This window comes from Melopsittacus undulatus, chromosome 3 (assembly GCF_012275295.1).
Source record: "Melopsittacus undulatus isolate bMelUnd1 chromosome 3, bMelUnd1.mat.Z, whole genome shotgun sequence".
Classification (NCBI taxonomy): Eukaryota; Metazoa; Chordata; class Aves; order Psittaciformes; family Psittaculidae; genus Melopsittacus; species Melopsittacus undulatus.
The window spans coordinates 14,589,134-14,610,825 of NC_047529.1; the positions used below are offsets into that span (position 1 = coordinate 14,589,134).

General features: G+C 43.5%; 1 protein-coding gene across 1 annotated transcript in view; it reads right to left on the reverse strand.

Moving 5' to 3' along the window:
• Window positions 1-21,692, reverse strand: part of ELP3 (elongator acetyltransferase complex subunit 3) — a 97,869-nt gene extending 76,177 nt beyond the window's left edge. The window contains exons 1-7 of the mRNA XM_005146390.4: window positions 21,603-21,692; window positions 20,208-20,307; window positions 19,198-19,336; window positions 18,028-18,098; window positions 15,770-15,833; window positions 13,841-13,909; window positions 11,912-12,066 (exon numbers count right to left, since the gene is read on the reverse strand). Of these exons, the coding sequence (XP_005146447.2) occupies window positions 11,912-12,066; window positions 13,841-13,909; window positions 15,770-15,833; window positions 18,028-18,098; window positions 19,198-19,336; window positions 20,208-20,307; window positions 21,603-21,621 (617 nt within the window). The 5' untranslated portion in view covers window positions 21,622-21,692. The remainder of the gene's footprint in view (window positions 1-11,911; window positions 12,067-13,840; window positions 13,910-15,769; window positions 15,834-18,027; window positions 18,099-19,197; window positions 19,337-20,207; window positions 20,308-21,602) is intronic.

Below are 21,692 nucleotides of genomic sequence, written 5' to 3' on the forward strand. Positions count from 1 at the left end.
CTTGTCAACCTGCTACATACAGCATAACAAAGACTGTTATAAAACTTGCTTAAGGAGATGCCCAAGATTTGCCCTTGATTTCTCATATCTTTGCTGTGCAATTTACTTCAGAGAAACTTGAAAGAACAACAATTTAAATGTCTGTTGCCAGATCAATAATGATCAACGATTAGGTCCTAATTATCCAGACACTTTACCATGCAATAGTCAATATGTAGTTATAGATGCACACTGAAAAGGGAATTGAGAGAAAAAAATATCCTTTTATCTACAATTATGAAAGAAATGACACAACAGTCTTTTGTATTAAATCTAAACTGAAGTTCAAGATTTTCTTCCTGCAGCTGATGAGACAGACAGCACCAGGTGAGACTTTTATGTATTCTTGTAAAAGTCTGGTTCTAATTTCAGTTCTGATATTGCCTGGCTGTGGCCTAGGGAGAGTTGCATATTCTTCGCAACAACCACTTCTTGTTGTTATTGAGGAAAATAACCACTTCTGCTGCTGTGGTGCTGCACAGAGTTCTGACAACTCTATCTCCTAAAAGCTACTGTAGCATAAAGACAGTGTCCAGCAAAGACCTTGCTTTGCAGTTTCTGCATCTCCCCATTAAACAGAATTCATCTCGCCCCCATCCAACACTCCAATATAAACATTTAGCTTGAGGAAGGAAGAAACAACTTGATTGTTGCTTTGAGGAAACAAAGAAATTGTATCAATAAAATTATAAACACAGCTAATAAAAAGCAGTCATCAGCCAAAACTGCCAGCAAAAAGCTATGGTTTAGCTAATCTTGTTCTCTTGCAAAGCAACTCCGTCACCTAAAAAGCTGCAGTATGATCTCCTCAAATGGCTACAAACCCATACATTTGTTTTCTCCATCTCATAAAACCACATGTTCAGGCAGAGGCTTGCTGCAGCAGACTGCAAGAAATGGTGGTGCCGTTTCCCTGGCTCCCATTCACTGTCCATCATAGCTCCAACTAAGATGCCAACAGCTACTCAACTTTTAATGGTGATTGAGCTCATCACTTTGAAAAACTATTCCAGTTTTTAGCTGCTACAGTAGCTTAAAGCTGTGTCGTCCCTAGGCACACACATCCCTCTCAACTCCAGTGAAGAGGCGTTGATCCTCAGGAGCAAGATCCTTCTAAAGAGTAAAGTCAAACATTTCCTATCATGGCCACAACCCCCTGCGAATGGCACAACCTGGCTTACAACAAGACAAATACACCAGAGAGGAGACAAAAAAAAGAGTGCAACCAAAGGCAAGCAACCATTTGTGTCTTCTTAGAGGTGGGAAAAAGCAAAGACCTGAAAAGCAGAACAGGACCAAGAACCAACACTGGAAGAAATAGGAGTATGTTGCAAAAAGCTACGCTTCATCAAAAACCAGCAAGAGCTCAAGGAGTCGGAAGTCAGAGATGAAGAAGGAAACATGTCCTCCTGCCCAAGCCTGCAATGGAGCCAAAAATCTTGCCATGGGATCCAGCTGATGGATGTAAACACCCATGCTGAGCTGGCAGTCAGCAGTGCCCAGGCAACAGAGCCCAGAGACACAAACCAAGCATGGGTGCCTGCTTCAGCACAAGCTGGATCCTGCTCTAGGCTCTGCTGGATACATCTTAGCTGGCTACAAGGGGAGATCAGGCACCCAGTTCACAAAGAAATATCGGAATTGAGCTGTCTTATCCCACATCTCATCTTAGAGCCGTTAGCATGTTCCAGTATTTAAAGAGTGGCTACACAGAAGATAGAGACCCACTTTTTAGAAGGAGTCACATGGAAAAGACAAAGGGTAATGCACAGAAGTTATTCCTGGGGAGATTCCAGTTGTACACAAAGAAAATTTTTCACAATAACAATCAGCCATTGGAATAACCTCCCCAGGGAAGTGATGACTCCCCAGCATTGGACACTTTTAAGCTTTGGCTGGACAGGGTTATGCTTTGGGTCATGCTTTGCCCAGGTCACGCTTTGCCAGGAGAGGTTGGAGCAGATGATCCTTGAGGTCCCCTCCAACCTGGGATTCTAGGATTCTAAAATCTCTGGAGGCAAACAAGGCAAAGGTTTTGCAAGAAAGAGAACACCAGGTAATAGCATAATCCAAGCCCAGAGGGTGAACAAATTCAGGCTGCAAAAACACTCCCAGCTCTGCCAGTTTTCAGCTTTTGAGTACTTGACTTCACAAACTGATGGGCCATGAGGAGGCACGGGGTCCCAAAGCACATCAGCTGCAACACACTGCAGAAAGACGTATTTCAAAAGCAAGCAGCCTCTGCTCTGCCTAGTACAGCTTTCACAAAACAATCCCAGGAAAACCACTTCTTAACATCCTTCCATAGGAGTACGAAAATTAAACCTGCCTTCTTTTTTCCATGCTTACTGCACCTACCATGTTACTAGAAAATGACTTTTCTTTCAAATTAATTTAGCACTGTTGAAAGGCAATGGATCTCAGTTTACAATATCAATGAGGCAAGCAGAGCACAGCTGAGGGAACTATAAACCACATCTCACTCTTCTACCAGCCCATTTCAATTTGGGCTGGAAAGCAATCTCTGCTGGAAAAAGGAAAATACTTAGTGCAGGCCCTGCATTATCTCTCCAGGGCATGGGAGTATCAGTCGAAGATCCTTTGCATCCTAACGGAGCTCAAAGCAATCACTAACACGTGATCTTCTGCTCACTTGGAAAATCAGAATACAAAAGCACCTAAGGCATGCTGCTGTAATACAGGCATCAGTGGAATACTTTCTGTGTCAGGAAGGAAATTAACCCAGAAAACTTACTTAGTACATGCCACGCCATCTCTACGAGACATTAACTGTGGATCACTAGCACAATTTGAACTAGAACCATATCGCTGTCAGGCCAGGTTCATATTCATACAGGTGACCAAGCCGTGTATAATATTCCATCTCCAGTTACCAATCCCAGCTGACCACTCAGATCCCATCCTCACATTAACATGTCAGCACAGGTCACTGGAGAACTTGTTATGCTTGCCAAATTACACATGCACAGCAGTGAAGCAGCAAAAATGAGAAAAGTATTCCCTTTGGCAGGTGTTCAGCAGTAATTTGCTGAAAATGTACCAAAAAAAAGGCACTGAAATTCATTATTTCGCTTTGACAATGTCATGACCGCAAGGACCATCATCCCTTCCACTGGTGCAGGATAAAATACGGATCAATAGCATTTAGAGATATTGCTAAATCTCCTGTAGCTCAGACTTCTGTTATGAATAAATACTACCACCTTGTAAACCTTTGACAAATACGTATTGGGTTCCAGCACCCACACAAATATGTCAGTATGGCTTCCTCAAAACTACCCTCCTGAGTCACTTACGTTCAGTCACAAACCTGAATATTTCACATGCAGGAGAAAATGCTGTGAAAATATTGAAGAGGACAGATAACTGGATAGGCAATCACTTTCCATAGCTGCAGGAGGAACAAAAGAAGATGAACAGCTACCCATAATAAGATTAGGATCTCACGAAATGATTTTCACCTACACATCTTCCAAATAACACACTCTTCAGCTTCTAGAAGTTGGGTCTTGCAGTATATAATATACAATACAAAAGCAACAGAATGACAACAAAGGGCAGTCAGCTTTGGGTAAATTTAGAAATCAAAATGGTTTGGTGTGAAGTAACCTTAAAGCTCATCCAGTTCCAACACTCAGTTTTCTTGTAGGCCCCTTTAGGTTTTGGAAGGCTGTTCTAAGGTCTCCCCTCGAATTTCCTCAAATTCTTCAAGTTGGAAAGATGTTACCCATACCGCAAGCATTCAGAGGTAAACACTCAACAATAAACAGGCTTTAAATGGCAAACATGGCTCCTGAGCCATGTCTGAGTCACATCCAAAGCTGGAAACAAAGAAAATCTGTCTGCTTCACCAGAACTAGTTAGGAACAAGCCCCCAGATCTCTGGGAACAAAAGCAAATTTAGGCAGAATCTCTGTTGTAAATGATCTGGCACTAAAACAACAGCCAGTTATCTCCTGCCTGGCACAGAGGCACAAAAAAATCACTGCCCAGTGAGATGTCCTGAGGGATTTGACAGACAAGGTCTGATGGATACAGCCACAGCAATTTGCAGTGTGGCTGCTTCCTGCTATTTGCTTCCCTCTTTGCCAGAAGCTGCTGCCGGCACAGGAGGGGATGAAGAACTGGATTAAGTACCCATACACCTTGGTTCCCCACATTACTGCTAGAATAGGAGCTTAAGCCGGCAATTACAGCAGTTTGCGCTGGAGCTGCTCAAGCTTCCGGAGCCTACCTGTCACACACCTGCTCATTACGGCAAGTCAAGAGGTGAGACCTGACTATCAAATTCTGGCAATTTATAGTGGGGCAATTTAACACCCTGAGCTCCCCACAGCCAAAGCTTCTTCTTAAATCGCTGTATGTTCCAGATGACATTAATGTGCCACAGGGTGAAGGCTGGCAGCGGAAGGGTGGACAGCTACGTTTAGCGGCTTGTTTAGGAAGCAGTAACCTCAAGCAGAGGGTCAAGGTAGATAAAAAGAGAACACTAACCTCTTAAATCACCCCAGCATGAATCACTGGAGCTCGTGAGTCAAAGCCCTCAGATATTTTTGCTAGAGTCACAATTAGTACTCAGAAAGCACAATTAAGATACATCAGTGTAACAAACAACTATATGTGAATGGAGCCACACAATTATAGGAAAGCATCTTCTCTGCCTCTGCTCATAAAGTAAAACACGTTTGCTTAAACATCTTTTCTTGAGATTCACAGTGCACCAGAATTACCCATTAGTGAAATACAGATGCACAGCCAGCTGCAACAGCATAGTACAAATATGCCCACTTGTTACCCCACCTCAGCTCACTGCAGGTATGCACACTCAATGTCAAGCAGATGGGCTGAAACTTGGTAAAATCACAGGACAGCTGCAGTCAGACTGAACTTGCCTGCAGAAACCTCCATGTTATCATAAAACGATTTGGGTTAGAAGAGACCTTAAAGATCATCAGTTCCATTGCCCTTACCATGGGCAGCTACACCTTTCACTAGACCAGGTTGCCAAAATCTTCTAACAAAACTCCTGAAGTCTTATTTGGGAAAGGTAAAACAGACTTCTATTTTGAAAATAAAATGCAACCTTTTAAAAGTAGATTTATTACTTACTATAGAAAAGCAAAATTAGGAGCTGCTTCACTGTCAGCCTTCATGATGGCTATATTTCTTGCAGAGAAACAGCAGTTTCTATTAGAAAAATGACTGATACATGAAACATAATGTGGGTATTTGAGAAAAAAAAATAGAATGATCTTTCCAGAAAACATATCATAGAATTATAGACTGGTTTGGATTTGAAGGCACCTTAAACCCCTGCCAAGGGCAGGGACACCTTCCACTAGACACGGTTGCTCCAAGCCCCATCCAACCTGGCCTTGAACACTGCCAGGGATGGGGCAGCCACAGCTTCTCTGTGCCAGGGTCTCACCACCCTCACAGGGAACAACTTCTGCCTAAATGCTCACCTCAATCTCCCCTCTGTCAAATTAAAGCCATTCCCCCTTGTCTTGTGCCTACAGGCCCTTGTCAAAAGCACCTCTCCAGTTTCCTTTTCACCCCTTTAGGCACTGGAAGCTGGTCTAAGGTCTCCTTGAAGCTTTCTCTTCTCCAGGCTGAACAAGCCCAGCTCTCAGCCTGTATCCATAGCAGAGGTGCTCCAGCCCCTGCAGAATCTTCACAGCCTTCTCTGGACTTGCAACAACAGCTCCACATCCTTCTTACGTTATCATCTGTTAACCTCACCAAACACATTTTTAACAGGTTGCTCTGATTTGGTGTCTTTGAGAAGAGTGATTTCCAGCTGGGTTTCAAAAAGCATCAGGAGCTTCACATATCAAACCAACTGCTGGTGAAACTGCCAGTGCTTGGGGTTTTTTGTCCCTCCTTGGATGGGCTAAGAGTTCTTAAACTGTACACACAATAACCTAAGCCATGGTTATTTAAAACCCATGTCTTCTCTTTCAGCAAAGTCTCTGAAGTAGCTGGCTCTAATTCCTTACTGCTCGCCAAAAGATTAGTATGGCTTTTGGGATACCTAAGGGGGATTTCCTCATGCATAATGAAAGTATCTGCGGCAGTGGGAATACTCAGCAGAAGACACAGCTAATGGTGGGAACACAAAAGGACACTTGGCAAAAATGATCCATGACAAGCCTAAGAAAAAGGCAGTTTCATGGCAGTCTGGTATTAGGAGCTGCAATTTCTCCATGAGGAATCAAACACAGTCAATGGTACTCACTTCTGCAAATGCTGGGCTTCAACACATGATACAGGTGGAGAATGAGCCTTTTAAGAGACTACTGACTGATGAATGGTGTAAAGCTAAAACAGTCTTGGATTATGGACCTATTATGAAATCAGTTATAATGTTTGCCACACACCTGAATATTCATAGAATCATAGAATAGTTAGGATTGGAAAGGACCTCAAGATCATCCAGTTCCAACCCCCCTGCCATGGGCAGGGACACCTCACCCTAAACCATATCGCCCAAGGCTTCATCCAACCTGGTCTTGAACACTGCCAGGGATGGAGCATTCACAACCTCCCTGGGCAACCCATTCCAGTACCTCACCACCCTCACAGTAAAGAATTTCTTCCTTAGATCCAGTCTAAACCTCTGCTGTTTAAGTTTCAACCCGTTACCCCTTGTCCTATCACTACAGTCCCTAATGAATAGTCCCTCCCCAGCATCCCTGTAGGCCCCCTTCAGATACCGGAAGGCTGCTATGAGGTCTCCACACAGCCTTCTCTTCCCCAGGCTGAACAGCCCCAACTTTCTCAGCCTGTCTTCATATGGGAGGTGCTCCAGTCCCCTGATCATCCTTGTGGCCCTCCTCTGGACTTGTTCTAACAGTTCCATGTCCTTTTTATGTTGAGGACACCAGAACTGCACACAATACGCCAAGTGAGGTCTCACGAGAGCAGAGTAGAGGGGCAGGATCACCTCCTTCAGCCTGCTGGTCACACTCCTTTTGATGCAGCCCAGGATACGGTTGCTTTCTGGGCTGTGAGTGCACACTGAAGCTGGCTCATGTTCATTTTCTCATTGACTAACACCCCCAAGTCCTTCTCCGCAGGACTACCATAAATTTCCTTTTTGCCCAACCTGTAGCTGTGCCTGGGATTGCTCCCACCCAGGTGTAGGACCTTGCACTTGGCATGGTTAAACTTCATGAGGTTGGCATCAGCCCACCTCACAAGTGTGTCAAGATCCTTCCCTCCAGCGTATCAACAGAACCACACAGCTTGGTGTCATCAGCAAACTTGCTGAGGGCACACTCAATTCCATTGTCCATGTCAGCAACAAAGATATTAAAGATATTAAGCAAGACCGGTCCCAACACCGATCCCTGAGGGACACCACTCGTTACTGGTCTCCAGCCAGGCATTGAACCGTTGACCACAACTCTTTGAGTGCGACCATCCAGCCAGTTCTTTATCCACCGAGTGGTCCACCTATCAAATTGATGACACTCCAATTTAGAGACAAGGATGTCATGTGGGACAGTGTCAAATGCTTTGCACAAGTCCAGGTAGATGACATCAACTGCTCCACCCCTGTCCATCAGTCCCATAGTCCCATCATAGAAGGCCACCAAATTGGTCAGGGAGGATTTTCCCCTAGTAAAGCCATCCTGGCTGTCACCAAGCACATTCCTCTTTTTCATGTGCCCTAGCATGTCACACAAGTATCAGGTACACCGGAATTGCAGAACGTATGGTTCCAGCAATCCTATCCCCTTCTTACTTTGCCATTAACAATGTGATTTACAACCAGATCGAACATCTGCTATATTATACTGTTAAAATAAATTTAAAAACCCCCAATTTCTGTGCATTTTTAAATACCCTAAGAGCAGCAGCCTTGACGCTGCAATCCAAGGTGCTGCTATGGTGTACAGCCCAAGAGGACTTTTCTGACACCTGCTTTTCTCTTAGAATCATAGAACAGTTTGGGCTGGAAGGGACCTTAAAGCTCATCCGGTTCCAAACTCCTGCCACAGGCAGGGACACCTTCCACTAGACCAGGTTGCTCCAAGCCCCTGTGCCCAACCTGGCCTTGAACACTGCCAGGGATGGGGCAGCCACAGCTTCTCTGGGCAACCTGTGCAGGGTCTCATCACCCTCATAGGGAACAACTTCTTCCTAATTTCTAATCTATATCTCCTCCCTTTCAACTTAAAGCCACACCCCCTTGTCCTATCCCTACATGCCCTTGTAAAAAGTTCCTCTCCAGCTTTCCTGTGGGTCCCTTTACATATTCTCAACATAGGCAAGTTCTCCTTTGGCCTCATTCACTAACTAAAAGTCGGATCCTGGCTCAGAGAAGAGCTGCTCAGCCCTGGGAGTTAAGTGGTGAGTCATGGCTGCAGTTAAATCTGCCCAGCACCTCTAATGACTCATGGGTCAGGTGAGAGGAGCAAAATGATGGGGAGCAGCAATCCTCATTTGCATGTGCATTTTACACCTTCTTGGTTCATTGTCCTCACAAAAGAGCAAAGGCAGACCAATCTAGTCAACACTTTGGCTTGATGGGAACAACTCCCAGAGAGAGATGTATTTCTCTAGAGTACAAGAAGAAAAGTCTGTTTTGCCATCTATCTTACTGTGATTCTTTTACACTAATTACAGATCTCCTCCTCACAAAGTCCAAAACCTTGACAGGCATCCAGAAGTGCACTGAAATCTCTTAAGTGGTGTTCTCAGCAGATAAAAATTAAAACTTCTCAGTCTTATTGTACACTCTCTACAAAACAAAGGTTCCCTCTGGCTCTGCAATTCTTTACTCATTCCTTGGCCAACTTATTTCTCGAGCATAACAAAGCACCTCAAGCAAAGACTTCTGTCTGAACTGTCTAAAAAGTGTTTATTACCACAACAGGGAGCTGCTACAGAAATATTAAACACCAGCAACACTTTCTCAGAGAAATCATTTCTTTCTTTCACTCGCAATGGAGTTGCTATGAAAGCCAAGCTGTTTCTCTATCTTTTTTTAAGCAACTGCACATTTGGCTTGTGTTGCTTTGGATTTTCTGCAGCAACATGCTCCAGATGACCCTGCTTGAGCAGGAAGGTCAGTGTGTACCACCTCGGGTGGTACCTTCCAACCTCCATCATTCCATGAGCTCCTGTATGGAAATACAGTCACTTCTACACTCATGTCCTGTCCACGCATCCATAAAAACTGTCATCTTAACTCATGCAAAAAGGACCTCCTCCTGCTTTATAAATAGAGGTATAAAGGGAGTTCTTCACACCGCCAAGTCAGTTGCCCAGTTCACAACAATGTAGCTGAGATGCTCTGAGCCATCCCATGAGGATCCTGCTCTCTCCACTGACACAGTTTCAGTCTCATTTATTCAGCAGCAGCTGGCTAGAGCAGTGGCCCACTTCCCTGAGACAGATCACTCCCAGTCCCACATCATTTCTCTCATACAGGCACGGCTGCGTTTGCAGCTGTTTGATTTACCATGATGCTGGATTTAACATAAGACACTGTGTATCTGCAAGAAAGCAAAAAGCCCACTCAGAATATCCACTGGAGTCCGACTGCCAACAGAGTTTGAGGATTTATGTCTTTTGTCAGCCTTGCAATGCCAGTTCCTGGTGAGAAATAGCATACACCTCCCTGGCAGGCAGCGGTTGTACTGTACTGCTTGAAACTGCACAGAGTCACATCCTTTTTATCACATTAACTAGGACCAGAAGCTGCAGTGTACTGATAAAGACAAAGTATTATATGAAGATGATTAGAAATTACATCAGGAGGAGGACACCAGATAATGAGCCCTTCAGTGCTGCAAAAGTAACGCTGTATAGGTCAGCATGCCACTGTCACTGGAAAGACAGTGGACACAGAAGCAGACCTCAGGTTTAGGACAAAGTAAAGAAATGACTGGACAAAAGGGGAAAAAACTGTGTTCACAGTTAGGTGGACTGTTGTCTATGCAGATAGATGCTCCACTAGCCTAATCAAAGGTCATATTCAGAGCTTTCAAAAAAGCAACCTGGATGAAAATCTTTTTTCCCATTAGGGAATCATTGTACAAAATCTAAAAATAAGTAATGATCTGCAAAAGGAAGAAAAATTTCAAGACCACCATAAACCCACTCAAAGTAAGGGATCATTGAGACCTCTCCCAGTTTACTGCTGCATGCCATGCCCACAATATAAAACAAGTAAAATACTGTCATCATTCCCCATGCGACATGGCCTTTACAGATGGAAGAAGTGAGGGAGAAGGGCTGAATCCTCATGTACAAAGAGAAACAAACTTAATCTTGAATGTTTATTTTAAGTAGCATTGACCATCTCAAAACAGTACTACAGGACACAGTGTAATAGTCGAATGCAAGCAGCACAAAAAGTAAAAGGTCTGATTCATCTTGAACCCAAGTTCTGCGCCTCTAGAATATTTACGAAGTGCAACTTGAATAACTCCCACATACTTCCATTTACTAAGCATTTAACATGAAATTTATGTTAAAAATATAAACCTTTATTTATCTGCTGGAAAAACCCACACACTGTTAGTGCAGGTTTTCTCACATTCCTTGATCTGTGAGCTTGCAAGGCAGAGCACTGACTTTACAGTCACTTCTTTTGGGCATGCACTAAAAATCACTTGGTTGAATGGTCTGTGTCATAAATAGCTTCCTCAATCATCTGCAGAGTAATGGCCAGGCTACTCAAAAAACAATTTTAGGTCCAATAAAACACAGCAGCAGACGAGATACGGAATAAACACATCCTGAGCCACCTGATGGATGTACAAGCATAGCACTAATTTGAATACACAACCTGCAAACACCACCCCTCTTCCATGATGAGCTGTGTCCTTCTGTGCTCACAGTCAGGGCACTAGAGCAACAGAAAATCAATTCTTTTCCCAGCTCACTCACTATTTTATCTGGATAAAATCCACTCGGGAAGAGTAGCACAATACTTTTTGCCTAGTCTTTGAATGACAAGGAAAAAGAAAAAACAAAACAAAACCCAAAGAAACCCAGCAGAAGTGTTTGCTGCCCTCCAGAGGAAAACCAAATGAAATTACAGCTTTAAAATACGGAAACAGATATGAAGCTACTAGGCACAGGCTAGTCCAACTTACTTTTAAAACCACTTTCTTTAGTAGATGATAGTGGTATCAAGGAAAATCCACCTGACTGAACAATGACAAGCAAACTAAAACTGCCAGTAAGGATGCTCACCTAGTTTTAACAGCTCCAAAATGTCAAATCTCTCCCTTTTCTTCTCAATGTTACACTGCAAAATGCACTGTAAAGTTAGGTATTTAATGACCCAAAGCACACACATAAATCAGCCTCTGATTTTCAGTTCCCCTGCTGTAAAATGAGAAGAGCATTTCCCTGTCACACTGAAATACTGCAAGGGTAACTGCGTTTGATGCTGCAAGGGGCTTGGAGCTCCTGAGCACTGACGCTCTCAGGGGTGAGTCATTCCTTGCGGGAGCTGACGTCTGGCCTCCCTCCAAGGCAGGATCAGTTTCCCTTCCAGCTAAAGGCAATAAATCCCATGGCAATGTGATTCGTCACAACTCCAAACCAAGGTGATGAGGCATAAAAGGTAGAAGTCTACATGGAATGCAAAGAAACCACAAGCGGCTTAACACTTCCTACATGAGAAAATAGATAAACCATGGCCCAACATTCTCCTTGTGCTATGCAGTACACAGAGCAGGGCTCCAAGCTGAGCTATAAATATTCCATACATAAATATGCATTTGGACAAACATTCAAAAAAAGTTTTGCTGTCAGTATTTTTTGTTCTTACACCAGTTAAAGAACACTTTTAAACCACTACATGAAGGAAATTCAAGATGCTTACCTGACGGCCTCTGCGACGTTATTGGAAGTGTGACCTGATAAGGCATCATGAAGGTTTCTGATGAAGTAATCGCGGTAGTCTTCAGGCAGGGCCATGAATGTGCCACCCATCACAATAAACTCCACTTTATCCACACTGTGGCCCAACTGCTTCAGCTGTAAAATTGAAAGTACCATGGAAAAATTATCCAGGGACCTTTTTAGAAGACTTCTCTGAAAACACTGATATTCTTACACAGTGTTTCCTTCTTTAGCTGTGGTATCTTTTAGCAATGACAAACCATTAATACTTTTGTAAAGACTTCTTATAAAACTTCCTCAAAATATAACCCTCAAAATTATCTTTCTACCGCAAGAACAGAGTACAGATACTGAGCCCAGCATAACAGGTTTTCTTGACGAAGCAGAATCGTTTGAACCTAGCCTCTTGCTGACAGAATTACACTGGTTCCAGTTTGAAGCTAGCTTAGATTTGACTGATAGAAGTTTCCTTGCATCTGCTTCAATCCATGTAGAACTAACTTCCTTGCAAACTTGAGAGAATGGAGGACTACACTGAATCCATGAAGGATTTTCCATTGGATTTAGAGATAAACAGGAAACCAATCAAAGCAGAGCATGATTAAGAAATTCTTCAGATCTTATAACTCTACAGAAAAGACTCCAATAAACCATTTTGATATGAAAGCAGTATTTGAGTACTAAATTCTCCAATTGTAAGTAATTATCAAGAATTAGCAATTGCCACAGAAGTTCAGTACAATTTATTGTAATACAATCTTCTATTAGAAATGAGGTATTGCTCACAAGAGGTAAGACCTTACAAGAGGTTCAAAACTTGTAATTTATCTAATGGAAATGACAGACTAAAAGTGTAAAAATAATACTTCTGTGGGGATCAAGTCAGGCTAATGCAGAATTATGGAATCATGAAGAAGGTGAGGCTAGAAAGGACCTCTGGAGATCACCCAGTTTTATCTCTCTTCTCAAAGCAGCATCAGCTACAACAGTTTGTTCAGCACTGCACCCAAACAGGCTCCGTGTCTCAAAGGATGGAGGCTGCACAACCTCTATGGGTAACCTGGTCCATTGCTTGGTCACCCTCACAGTTAAACACTGTTTCCAGATGTTCAAATGGAGTTTCTCACGTTTCAATTTGTGGCCACTGCATCATGTCCTGTCACTAGCCTGGCTCCTTCTTTACAGCCTACTGCCAGGTATTTATACACATTAGTAAGATTCCCTAAGCCTTTTGTTCCCTAGGCTGAGCAGTCTTAGGGCTCTTGGCATCTCTTCAGATGCTCCAGTCCCTCTATCACTTCGGTGGCCTTTGGCTAGACCTCCCCATGTATGTTCAAGTCTGTCACCTTCTGGGGAGCCCAGGACTCGACACAACTCTCCAGGTGGAGCCTCAACAGTGCTGAGGCAAAAGGAAGGATCTCTTCCCTTGATGTGTTGGCAATATCCCTCCTAAGGCCACTGGCTGTCTTTGCCTCAAGGGCACAACGCTGCTCACAGTCAACTTGATGTCTGCAGTATCCTCAGGTCCTTTTCCATCAAGCTGCTTTCCAGGTGTTCAGCCCCCAGCACATACTGCTGCCTGGGGTTTGGCATTTCCCTTTGTTCAACTTCAAGAGGCTTCTGCCAACCCATTTCCCCAGCCTGTCCAGGTCTCCCTGAAGGGCAGCACAGTCCTCTGGTCTACGACCCACTTCTCCCAGTCCTGCATCATCAGCAAACTTGCTGACAGCATACTCTGTCCCAGCATCCCTGTCATTAACACAGATATTACCACATTAAGCACTAGTGGTCATAATATTGACAGCTGGTTTATACCCAGCTTCCAGTCAGCCAGTTTAGGTGATAAAAAACATTCTCATTATTTTCCTCCCAACCACAATGTGTTCCCCTTTCAATAGTAAAATTTCACCTGTTCCACTCTGTGTCTTGTTTGGAGATAGGGGTCATATCTGGCTCGAATCGCCCTCATGGATGTTGGCTAAAAAAACAGAAGGAGATTCAGTTTGTAAAAAAGAATAATGGTAAAAAAGAACAAAAGAAAACTTTTGGCATTGAAACAGATGCTGAAGTCTCCAAATCCTTACTGACCCTAAACTCTTCAAACTCGCAGCCAAAGAGTCCATCCAATTGTGAATACAGATTTGGCTCCTTCAATGTTTTAAAAATGGTAACGAAACACACTGTTTTGCTGAGATGGTAACATGATATAAAAACAACACAGCTTTTCAAATTTTTAGTGCATCACAACCGGATAAAGAATCTCTGTAGTGATTCACCAAAGATATTGCAAACGTCACAAACAAAATGTTTTTCAAAATACCACTTCTTCCATCCCATTCATTTTAGTTTCTCTTCACTTGCACAAGTTATCCAAACAGTCTCCCCTAGAGCACAGCCTAAATTTCAAATATTCTTTAAGCTAAACATATTCTTTCAACTCAAATCCCTAACAACTCATTCTCTGTATTACTACTAACGTAAGCATACTAATAATACTCTAAGATAAGGTTCTCAAGTACCTTGTGTATCCTGGATTTGTTCAGCATTTTGTTTGTGTTATATTAAAAGCTCTAAATGATGAGGACTCTTAATCATGCACAACTCCCACATGCTGTTAGTACTAAACAAATGAATACAACATATCCAAACCAACAGGAATTACAAAGCATTTACATATACACAGATTTTCCTACTTTGCACTAATGCAATAACTTTCAAGTCACTGAGAAATGGATAACAGCAGACAAAATCTGTAACTATAAGTATGCTGAATTGTTGTTTACCAAATCCAGTTTGTATTTTATCTCATTTTGCTACTTTACATCTGTACTATAGCTATGAGTTATTTTGTTAAAACCAGTCACAATAATTTAGTCACAAGATCTGCTGCTGCTAAACTTTCTCCAAACAGGAGCACACTATTTCAGAAATACATATATTTAGTGAGGTATCACTGCAGATACAGAGCATTAATGTGATTTCAGAGGCACTAACAGCTAAATAACAGGCTTTTCTTGAGAGCTTAACCTTTGTTAATCTGCAGTGTCCTGTAGGCAGGACAGGACTGAAAGCAGGTCCACTTAGGACAGGATACTCAGGGCTCTGTCCAGTCAGTGATTGATTATCTTTAAGAACAGAGTTTCCACAACCTCTAGATAAATCCCTACTCAAGTGACTGATAATTGTCATGTTAAGACATTCTTATATTAGGGCAAAATTTTCCACATTCTAACTCATGTTTGTTGCCTCTCCTCTGAGCAGCTCCACTGGGCAGCTCTGAGGAGAAGTCTGGCTCTGTCTTCTTTGTACCTTTCCCTTAAACCCATAGGGAGCCATAAGTAAACCTGTACAGTTCTGCTGGACTGTTCAGTCAGGAAAATTTTGACACAGATTGGTAACTTCTGTCAGAATCACAGCCAGCATTCATTTCAACAAACTGCACACAGCAGTGTCCCATGAGAGACCACAATGTCACCTCCAACTGCTCTCATTCACTGATCTCTTTCCACAGCTGGAGATTCACATTAACAGCAGTTTCCACATCAGCAGGTCATGGGGTACAGCCACAATGCTGCACTTGCCCTGCTTGGAACCACAGGCTGCTCACTCCTGCATGTGTAACAGTATGAACAGAAGAAAGGTGAGGAGAAGGAAACAACTGCTACAATAATCAAGGAATTTCCAGTCCTGTGGTTGAGCTGCTTTAGATCTCAAACTTCATGAAACCTACTTTTGGTTTTTATTCTTGCAGCACAACTGAATCTGCAGAAATAAAGAGCAGCTGAACCCAAGTTTATAGCAAGCATAGGCAAGGTGCTACAGCAAACCAAATGAATACCTCGTATCCAGTGTAAGACTGTGTTGAATATTCAAAATCAGAATCAGGTCCACCCGGGCAGTATCTGCAAATATAAAAAGACAGAAAACAGGCATCAAACTCCTACAGGTGCAATGACTTAATCTGTCTGAGGTACAGGTACACAAGAGGGTGCAGGCTGAGCAGACACTGCTCTAACTGTCCCAGCTCTCACCAGAAAGACACAGAAATACAAATCAAAGAACCACAGATCACGGCTCAGAGCATGGGATGAACCAATAAATTCGCATGTTTCTGCGTCACCTGATGCAAAATACAGGTACAGATTCAAATGCAGATGCTGGAGGGGGTAATTCTGTGAGTTGAGAGGAACTGAGCCTATGTCTGTTTACAAATGTTAAGTATACAGTACAGAACAGTTGTTTTGTTTAATGAGAATGGGATGTCAAAAAACAGTTCGGGCATGGCAAACTACTGCATCCACAAAAAACAACTTCGTAAGACTTACAAGAAGCAAAGTGTACTGCGAACCTATTTCTGGAACATGGCATTGTTTAAGGAGCTGCAATAGAGTTAAATTAGTTTCTGCATGTAGAGGCTTGTTTGAAATTCGCTATTCTGTGACACAGCAAGACAGATTTGCAGCTACCACAGCATGACTGCTGGCCAGGAGAGGAATGGTACATGGCAGAGAGTAATTAAAGGAATATAAACTTATTCTGAAGGGTTCTTAACTCTCTTTTGAGAACTGTGGTTATTAATGACCAATCTACAGCCAGTCTGGGATCCAAGACAACCCTAGGCATGACTATTGACAGCCCTTTCTATTTTAATTGCAGGCACTGAACACCCCCAACAGAAAAGGTAACAGCAGTCAGCGTATTGCTGCCCATGGTGCAGATCTCAGTGCACAGATACCAACATAATGCCATCTCAGTCAAATCAGGACACATCTGCCTCACAGTATAATGGATGAGTTTCCTCAGTGCCTGCCCTGCAAACTTAACCCAAGTCATCTGTCACCATTACAAAATTAATTACCAAATTACCAGGGCCAAATTAATTTGCCAGCAAAAGTTGTGCAATCCAATTGAAGGCATTTCATACACGTAATTACCTGGAACATCTCAGGCAGAATAGCAGCTCATGTAAGAGCAAGATCAGAGCCAGCTCACTCTGCATCAGGCAGCTGGTAGAGATAGAGATATTTTGGGAGTGACAAGGCAGGAAACAGAGGCAATGTTTTGAAATAGATGAACTGTTACGGTTAGAAAAAACCCCAGATGTGATGACAGGTGTGCAGACTCTTAAGTCAAATGGAGGTAACATACTTCAAGGTAAAGCCATTTTCGGTTTCTCAATTCAAATAAAACTCCAATGCTATTCCCTTAACACCACAAGCTCTTGGCAGCTGGAGGTCTTCCCTTCCATCTGTGCTCTCATTTCACTCCAGAGCCAGGCAGAGCCAAGCTGTCACACCAAGCAAGTTTTTCCAGACACTCACCTACACCTCCTCAGATGGGTCTCAGTTCAGCACTTTTCAAACTTGTCAGATTGAGCCCTGTTTCTTTTCTGTAATGGTCTTCTCCAACCTGCTTACATACTCAGTCAGGTGCCTCTGCACACCCTGACACAGTCATACAACTTGCATTTGATTGTTAATATATTCTCCTGGTTATTTTATTCACAAAACTGTATTCTACTAACATGGCCCAAGAAAGAAAAAGGTCTCCTCCACAATGAAAAACTGAAAACAAGTAGACTTCTTAGAGTAATATGCAGGTATCAGCAATCTGCAACTCTGCACTTGTGCAGGAAGGAAGCCTGTCTCCAATAAGATAATACATTTACACAGAAATACTGGAAGACAGTATTCTGTCGTGGTTCTGCAGCCTGGGGAAGAGAAGGCTCTGGGAAGATCTTACAGCAGCTTCCAGTGCCTAACAAGAAAGCTGGAGAGGGGCTTTGGACAATGACCTGTTGGGACAGGACAAGGGGGAATGGCTTTAAACTGACAGAGGGGAGATTGAGATGAGCTCTTAGGCATAAGTTGTTCCCTGTGAGGGTGCTGAGGCCCTGGCACAGGGTGCCCAGAGAAGCTGTGGCTGCCCCATCCCTGGCAGTGCTCAAGGTCAGGTTGGACGGGGCTTACAGCAACCTGGTCTAGTGGAGGTGACAGGGATTTGGAACTAGATGAGCTTTAAGTTCCCTTCCAACCCAAAGCATTCTGTGATTCAAAGAAAACAGTTCTCTTAGCTCATCTAAGCTGTCATACTTACACACATATGTTGCCTGTGAAATTAATGTGCGGACACCTGTGTGGTTTACACATCACAGCTACAACAGCAATCTGTAAGAAGCAAAATTAGAGAGGAGAGAAATTATGGTAATTGCTGCCGAATTGACTTGGAAGGCTATGTATACATGTGCATCTGTGAGAAACTATTTAAAGATGTTTTATGCTCAGTCTGCCAGCTAGAATATCTGTATGTTAGCTCTTGAATGAGATAACAAATATATAGAGGAGGAGGAATCCTATTCTTTAATATTTTCATGATTCAGAATAAACTGACAATTTATTGTAAAGAACCACGTGTCTTATAGCGAATCTGATTAACCACCTTGGTGAAGAGATGCATACAGACATTCAGGGATTCACTAGGCCCATCTAACATGTACCTAAAAGGGTGAGAGGGTGCCGGCAAGCACACCAAACACCACTCAAGGATGAAAACAAGGGAGAGATCAAGAGAAAGACAAAGACGTAAACCAAAGATAATAAAAACAGCTCCTTCCCTCCACCTGAGCCAAGCCCTTTTTCCCTGTCGGATCTCACAACTGCTTTTCATACACTAAATGCAAGCCTAATGCCAGATTCCATCTTCCTTCATTAAAAAAGAACCAGAGGGAAGAAGAGAGGGACACACTAAGATCCTCTTAATTTGGGGCAACCAAAGCAGAACACCTAATTTTGTGTTTTCAGAAATCCTGGTTGAAGTAAGAGTTTAACAAAACATGCTATAGAAAGAAGATATTAAAGCCTTTTCTAGGCTGAACAAGCCCAGCTCGCTCAGCCTATCTCCATAGGAGAGGTATTCCAGCCCCTAGAGCATCTTCATGGCCTCCTCTGGACTCGCATTAATACATTTTACATGTGTTCACTGAGAGGGCCTGCAGGTTAAGAGGCACTTTTTCTACACAACTAAAAAATATGGCATAGTGCTCTGAAAACAGATCCCCACACTTCCTTTTTACCTCCTCCCAAGTATTTTGAAAGCAATAGCCCTGTAGGCACAACATCACAGATAAGCTGACCTTCAAGGCAGCAGTGCAGCCAGTGCATCCATATTAAAGCTTCTGGATATTCAATACCCCCATTATTAAAAATAACTAAACACAATTTCTTGATGAGACCGGGGGGGGATGGTGAGAGCAATGCACATCCTTACCCCACTAGCAGTCCTTATAGGCTTGGCCTTTAGCTTTGGAACCAGCACCTTGCGGTACTGTGGTGGAACAGCAGCAATGATGTCAACCAAGCGTGGCTGTGCTGAAAGGCCATACTTTGCCGCTGTCTTGGTTTTCAGCCTGAAAGCAAAAATGCCTCAAATTAACAACTCCATTCTGACCTGTTTACCCATATTCCACAGCAATGCTATTGTGCTGCTCTTCAGTTACATGGAGATCTATGTAGATTCTCCCAGTTTGCTCTTCCAGGTAAATTATTTTAAAAGCAGTTATTTCTTGCAACAGCTGCATTAAGATACCAAAAATTAACTCCAAATAAGGTTGATGCAAAACTGCCAGTGTTTTTTTGTTTCTGTATAGTTTTCTTCTAAATATGGTTTTATCAAAGTATTTTCAAAGCTGCCAAGAGACTCTGGCTTGCCCATTTTCAGTGATTTAACTGTTTTCATGTCAGAAGACATTACTAACCCCTCCACACAGACTTTAGCCTAGTTCATTTCTAACATGTTAATGTCAGTCACTTCCAGCATCAGCAAGAAGGTTGCAATTATATCAGGTAAATTAAATGGAAACAGCGGGACAAATTTAGGTTTATTATTCCACACATCAAGAAGGATGAACTTTCTCTAAGCAACAACGTCATTTATAACACATTGCCAAGAAAATCTGATTTTAACTTTATTCCAGTATTATTCTCTCCTTCCTGACTTTGGGACTCCTGAACGGTGAATGCAGATGGAAACACAAAAAGGCAATGACAAGTTTCTACAAAGTTTTGCATCAATACAACCTATTTTGTACTCTGAGCATTAACTGTGAAGTAGCAAATCACTGCAGAATTTACAAATCTTGGTGTCTTTATTATCAAGTAACAGTAAGAGAAACGACAGTAGCCTGTGAAAATAAAACATTTTAAAATAAAGCCTGGATACTATACAGGACACATTCATCACTGGTGGACCAGCTCTTCAGCATCATCCCTGGGACTTACTTGTTCAGATTCACATCATTTCCCTGCTCATGAGCATCAATTAACTGCTTTATGATGTCAGCAATCGTCATCATCATCAGTTCTGCATGGCTGAGGTCTCCTGCAATGAGAACAAACCAAATCATGTGTATAGCCAGAGTGTTCTACCTGCTTGTGGCAATCAACGCACATCTGCTCTGAAATTAATGTTTAATATTTCCTACATTTACTGCTCTCAAAGGGAATTTTGTCTCTGCATATCACTGCAGCTTTCCCCAAATAAATAACCGTCACCGCCTCGTATCACTGATTCTCCTTTACTTCTAGGACAGGAGCCAGGCAAACTCATGAGCACTCACATGAGTGCAACGGAATCACAGGATCATTAGGGTTGGAAGGGACCTCTGGAGATCATGTAGTCCAACCCCCCTTCCAAGGCAGGGCCTCCTAGAACAGGTTACACAGCAACACATCTGGTGGGGTTTGAATGCCTCCAAAGAGGAAGGAGACACCACGACCCCTTTGGGCAGCTTGTTCAGGGCTCTGCTGCCCTCAGTGTGAAGAAGTTCTTCCTCATGTTGAAGTGAAACCTCTTGTGTTTTAGTTTATGGCCATTGCTCCTCATCCTGTCACTGGGTACCACTGAATAGTCAGATGCTATCCTCTTGGCACCCACCTTTGAGATATTTGTATGCATTAATTAGATCCCCTCTCTGTCTTCTCTCCCCTAGACTAAATAAGCCCAGCCCTCACAAACTCTCCTAAGAGATATGCTCCAGACACCTGATCATCCTTGTGGCCTCTGCTGGTCCCTCTCCAATAGCCCCTTGTCCTTCTTGTACTGATGAGCCCAGAACCGGACACAGCACTTCAAGTGTGGCCTCACCAGGGTAGAACAGAGGCGGAGGATCAACTCCCTCCACCTGCTGCCACACTCCTCCCGATGCACCCCAGAATACTATTGTCCCTCCTGGCTGCAAGGGCACCCTGCCAGCTCACAGCCAACTTATCATCTACAAATACTCCCAGGTCCTTCTCAGCTGACTCTGCCTCCCATTCACAGCGCCCGATTCAACAGTGGGGAGAGCTCAGAGGGGGGTGCCAAGCCCCTCCGCTCTCCTCCAAAAGAGCACGGAGGGGGCAGCGCAAGGCCGTGCCTTGTTCTCTCACTCCGCACACACGCACAGCGTTCATGGAGGTGGTAACCCCACAGCTCCACCGCCACAGAGGCAGCGTGGGGAGTCCCCCCAACATGGCCAAACACACGGTGAAGTGCCGGCCCACAGCCTCTCCCTGCACACAAACGAGGCCGGGGGAGGCGGTAAAGCCCTACCCCACCGCCCTCAGCTGCTGGGAGAGGGGCAGAGGCCGCCCCGCAGCACGAACCGGACACTACGGTCCCGCACACCCCGGTACCTTTCCGCTTCTGCCTCATGCTGCCCGCTCCCCTCACAAGCCAGGCCACGGGCTCCTGCCATCAAGCAACACCGCTCAGCTCTGTCGCGA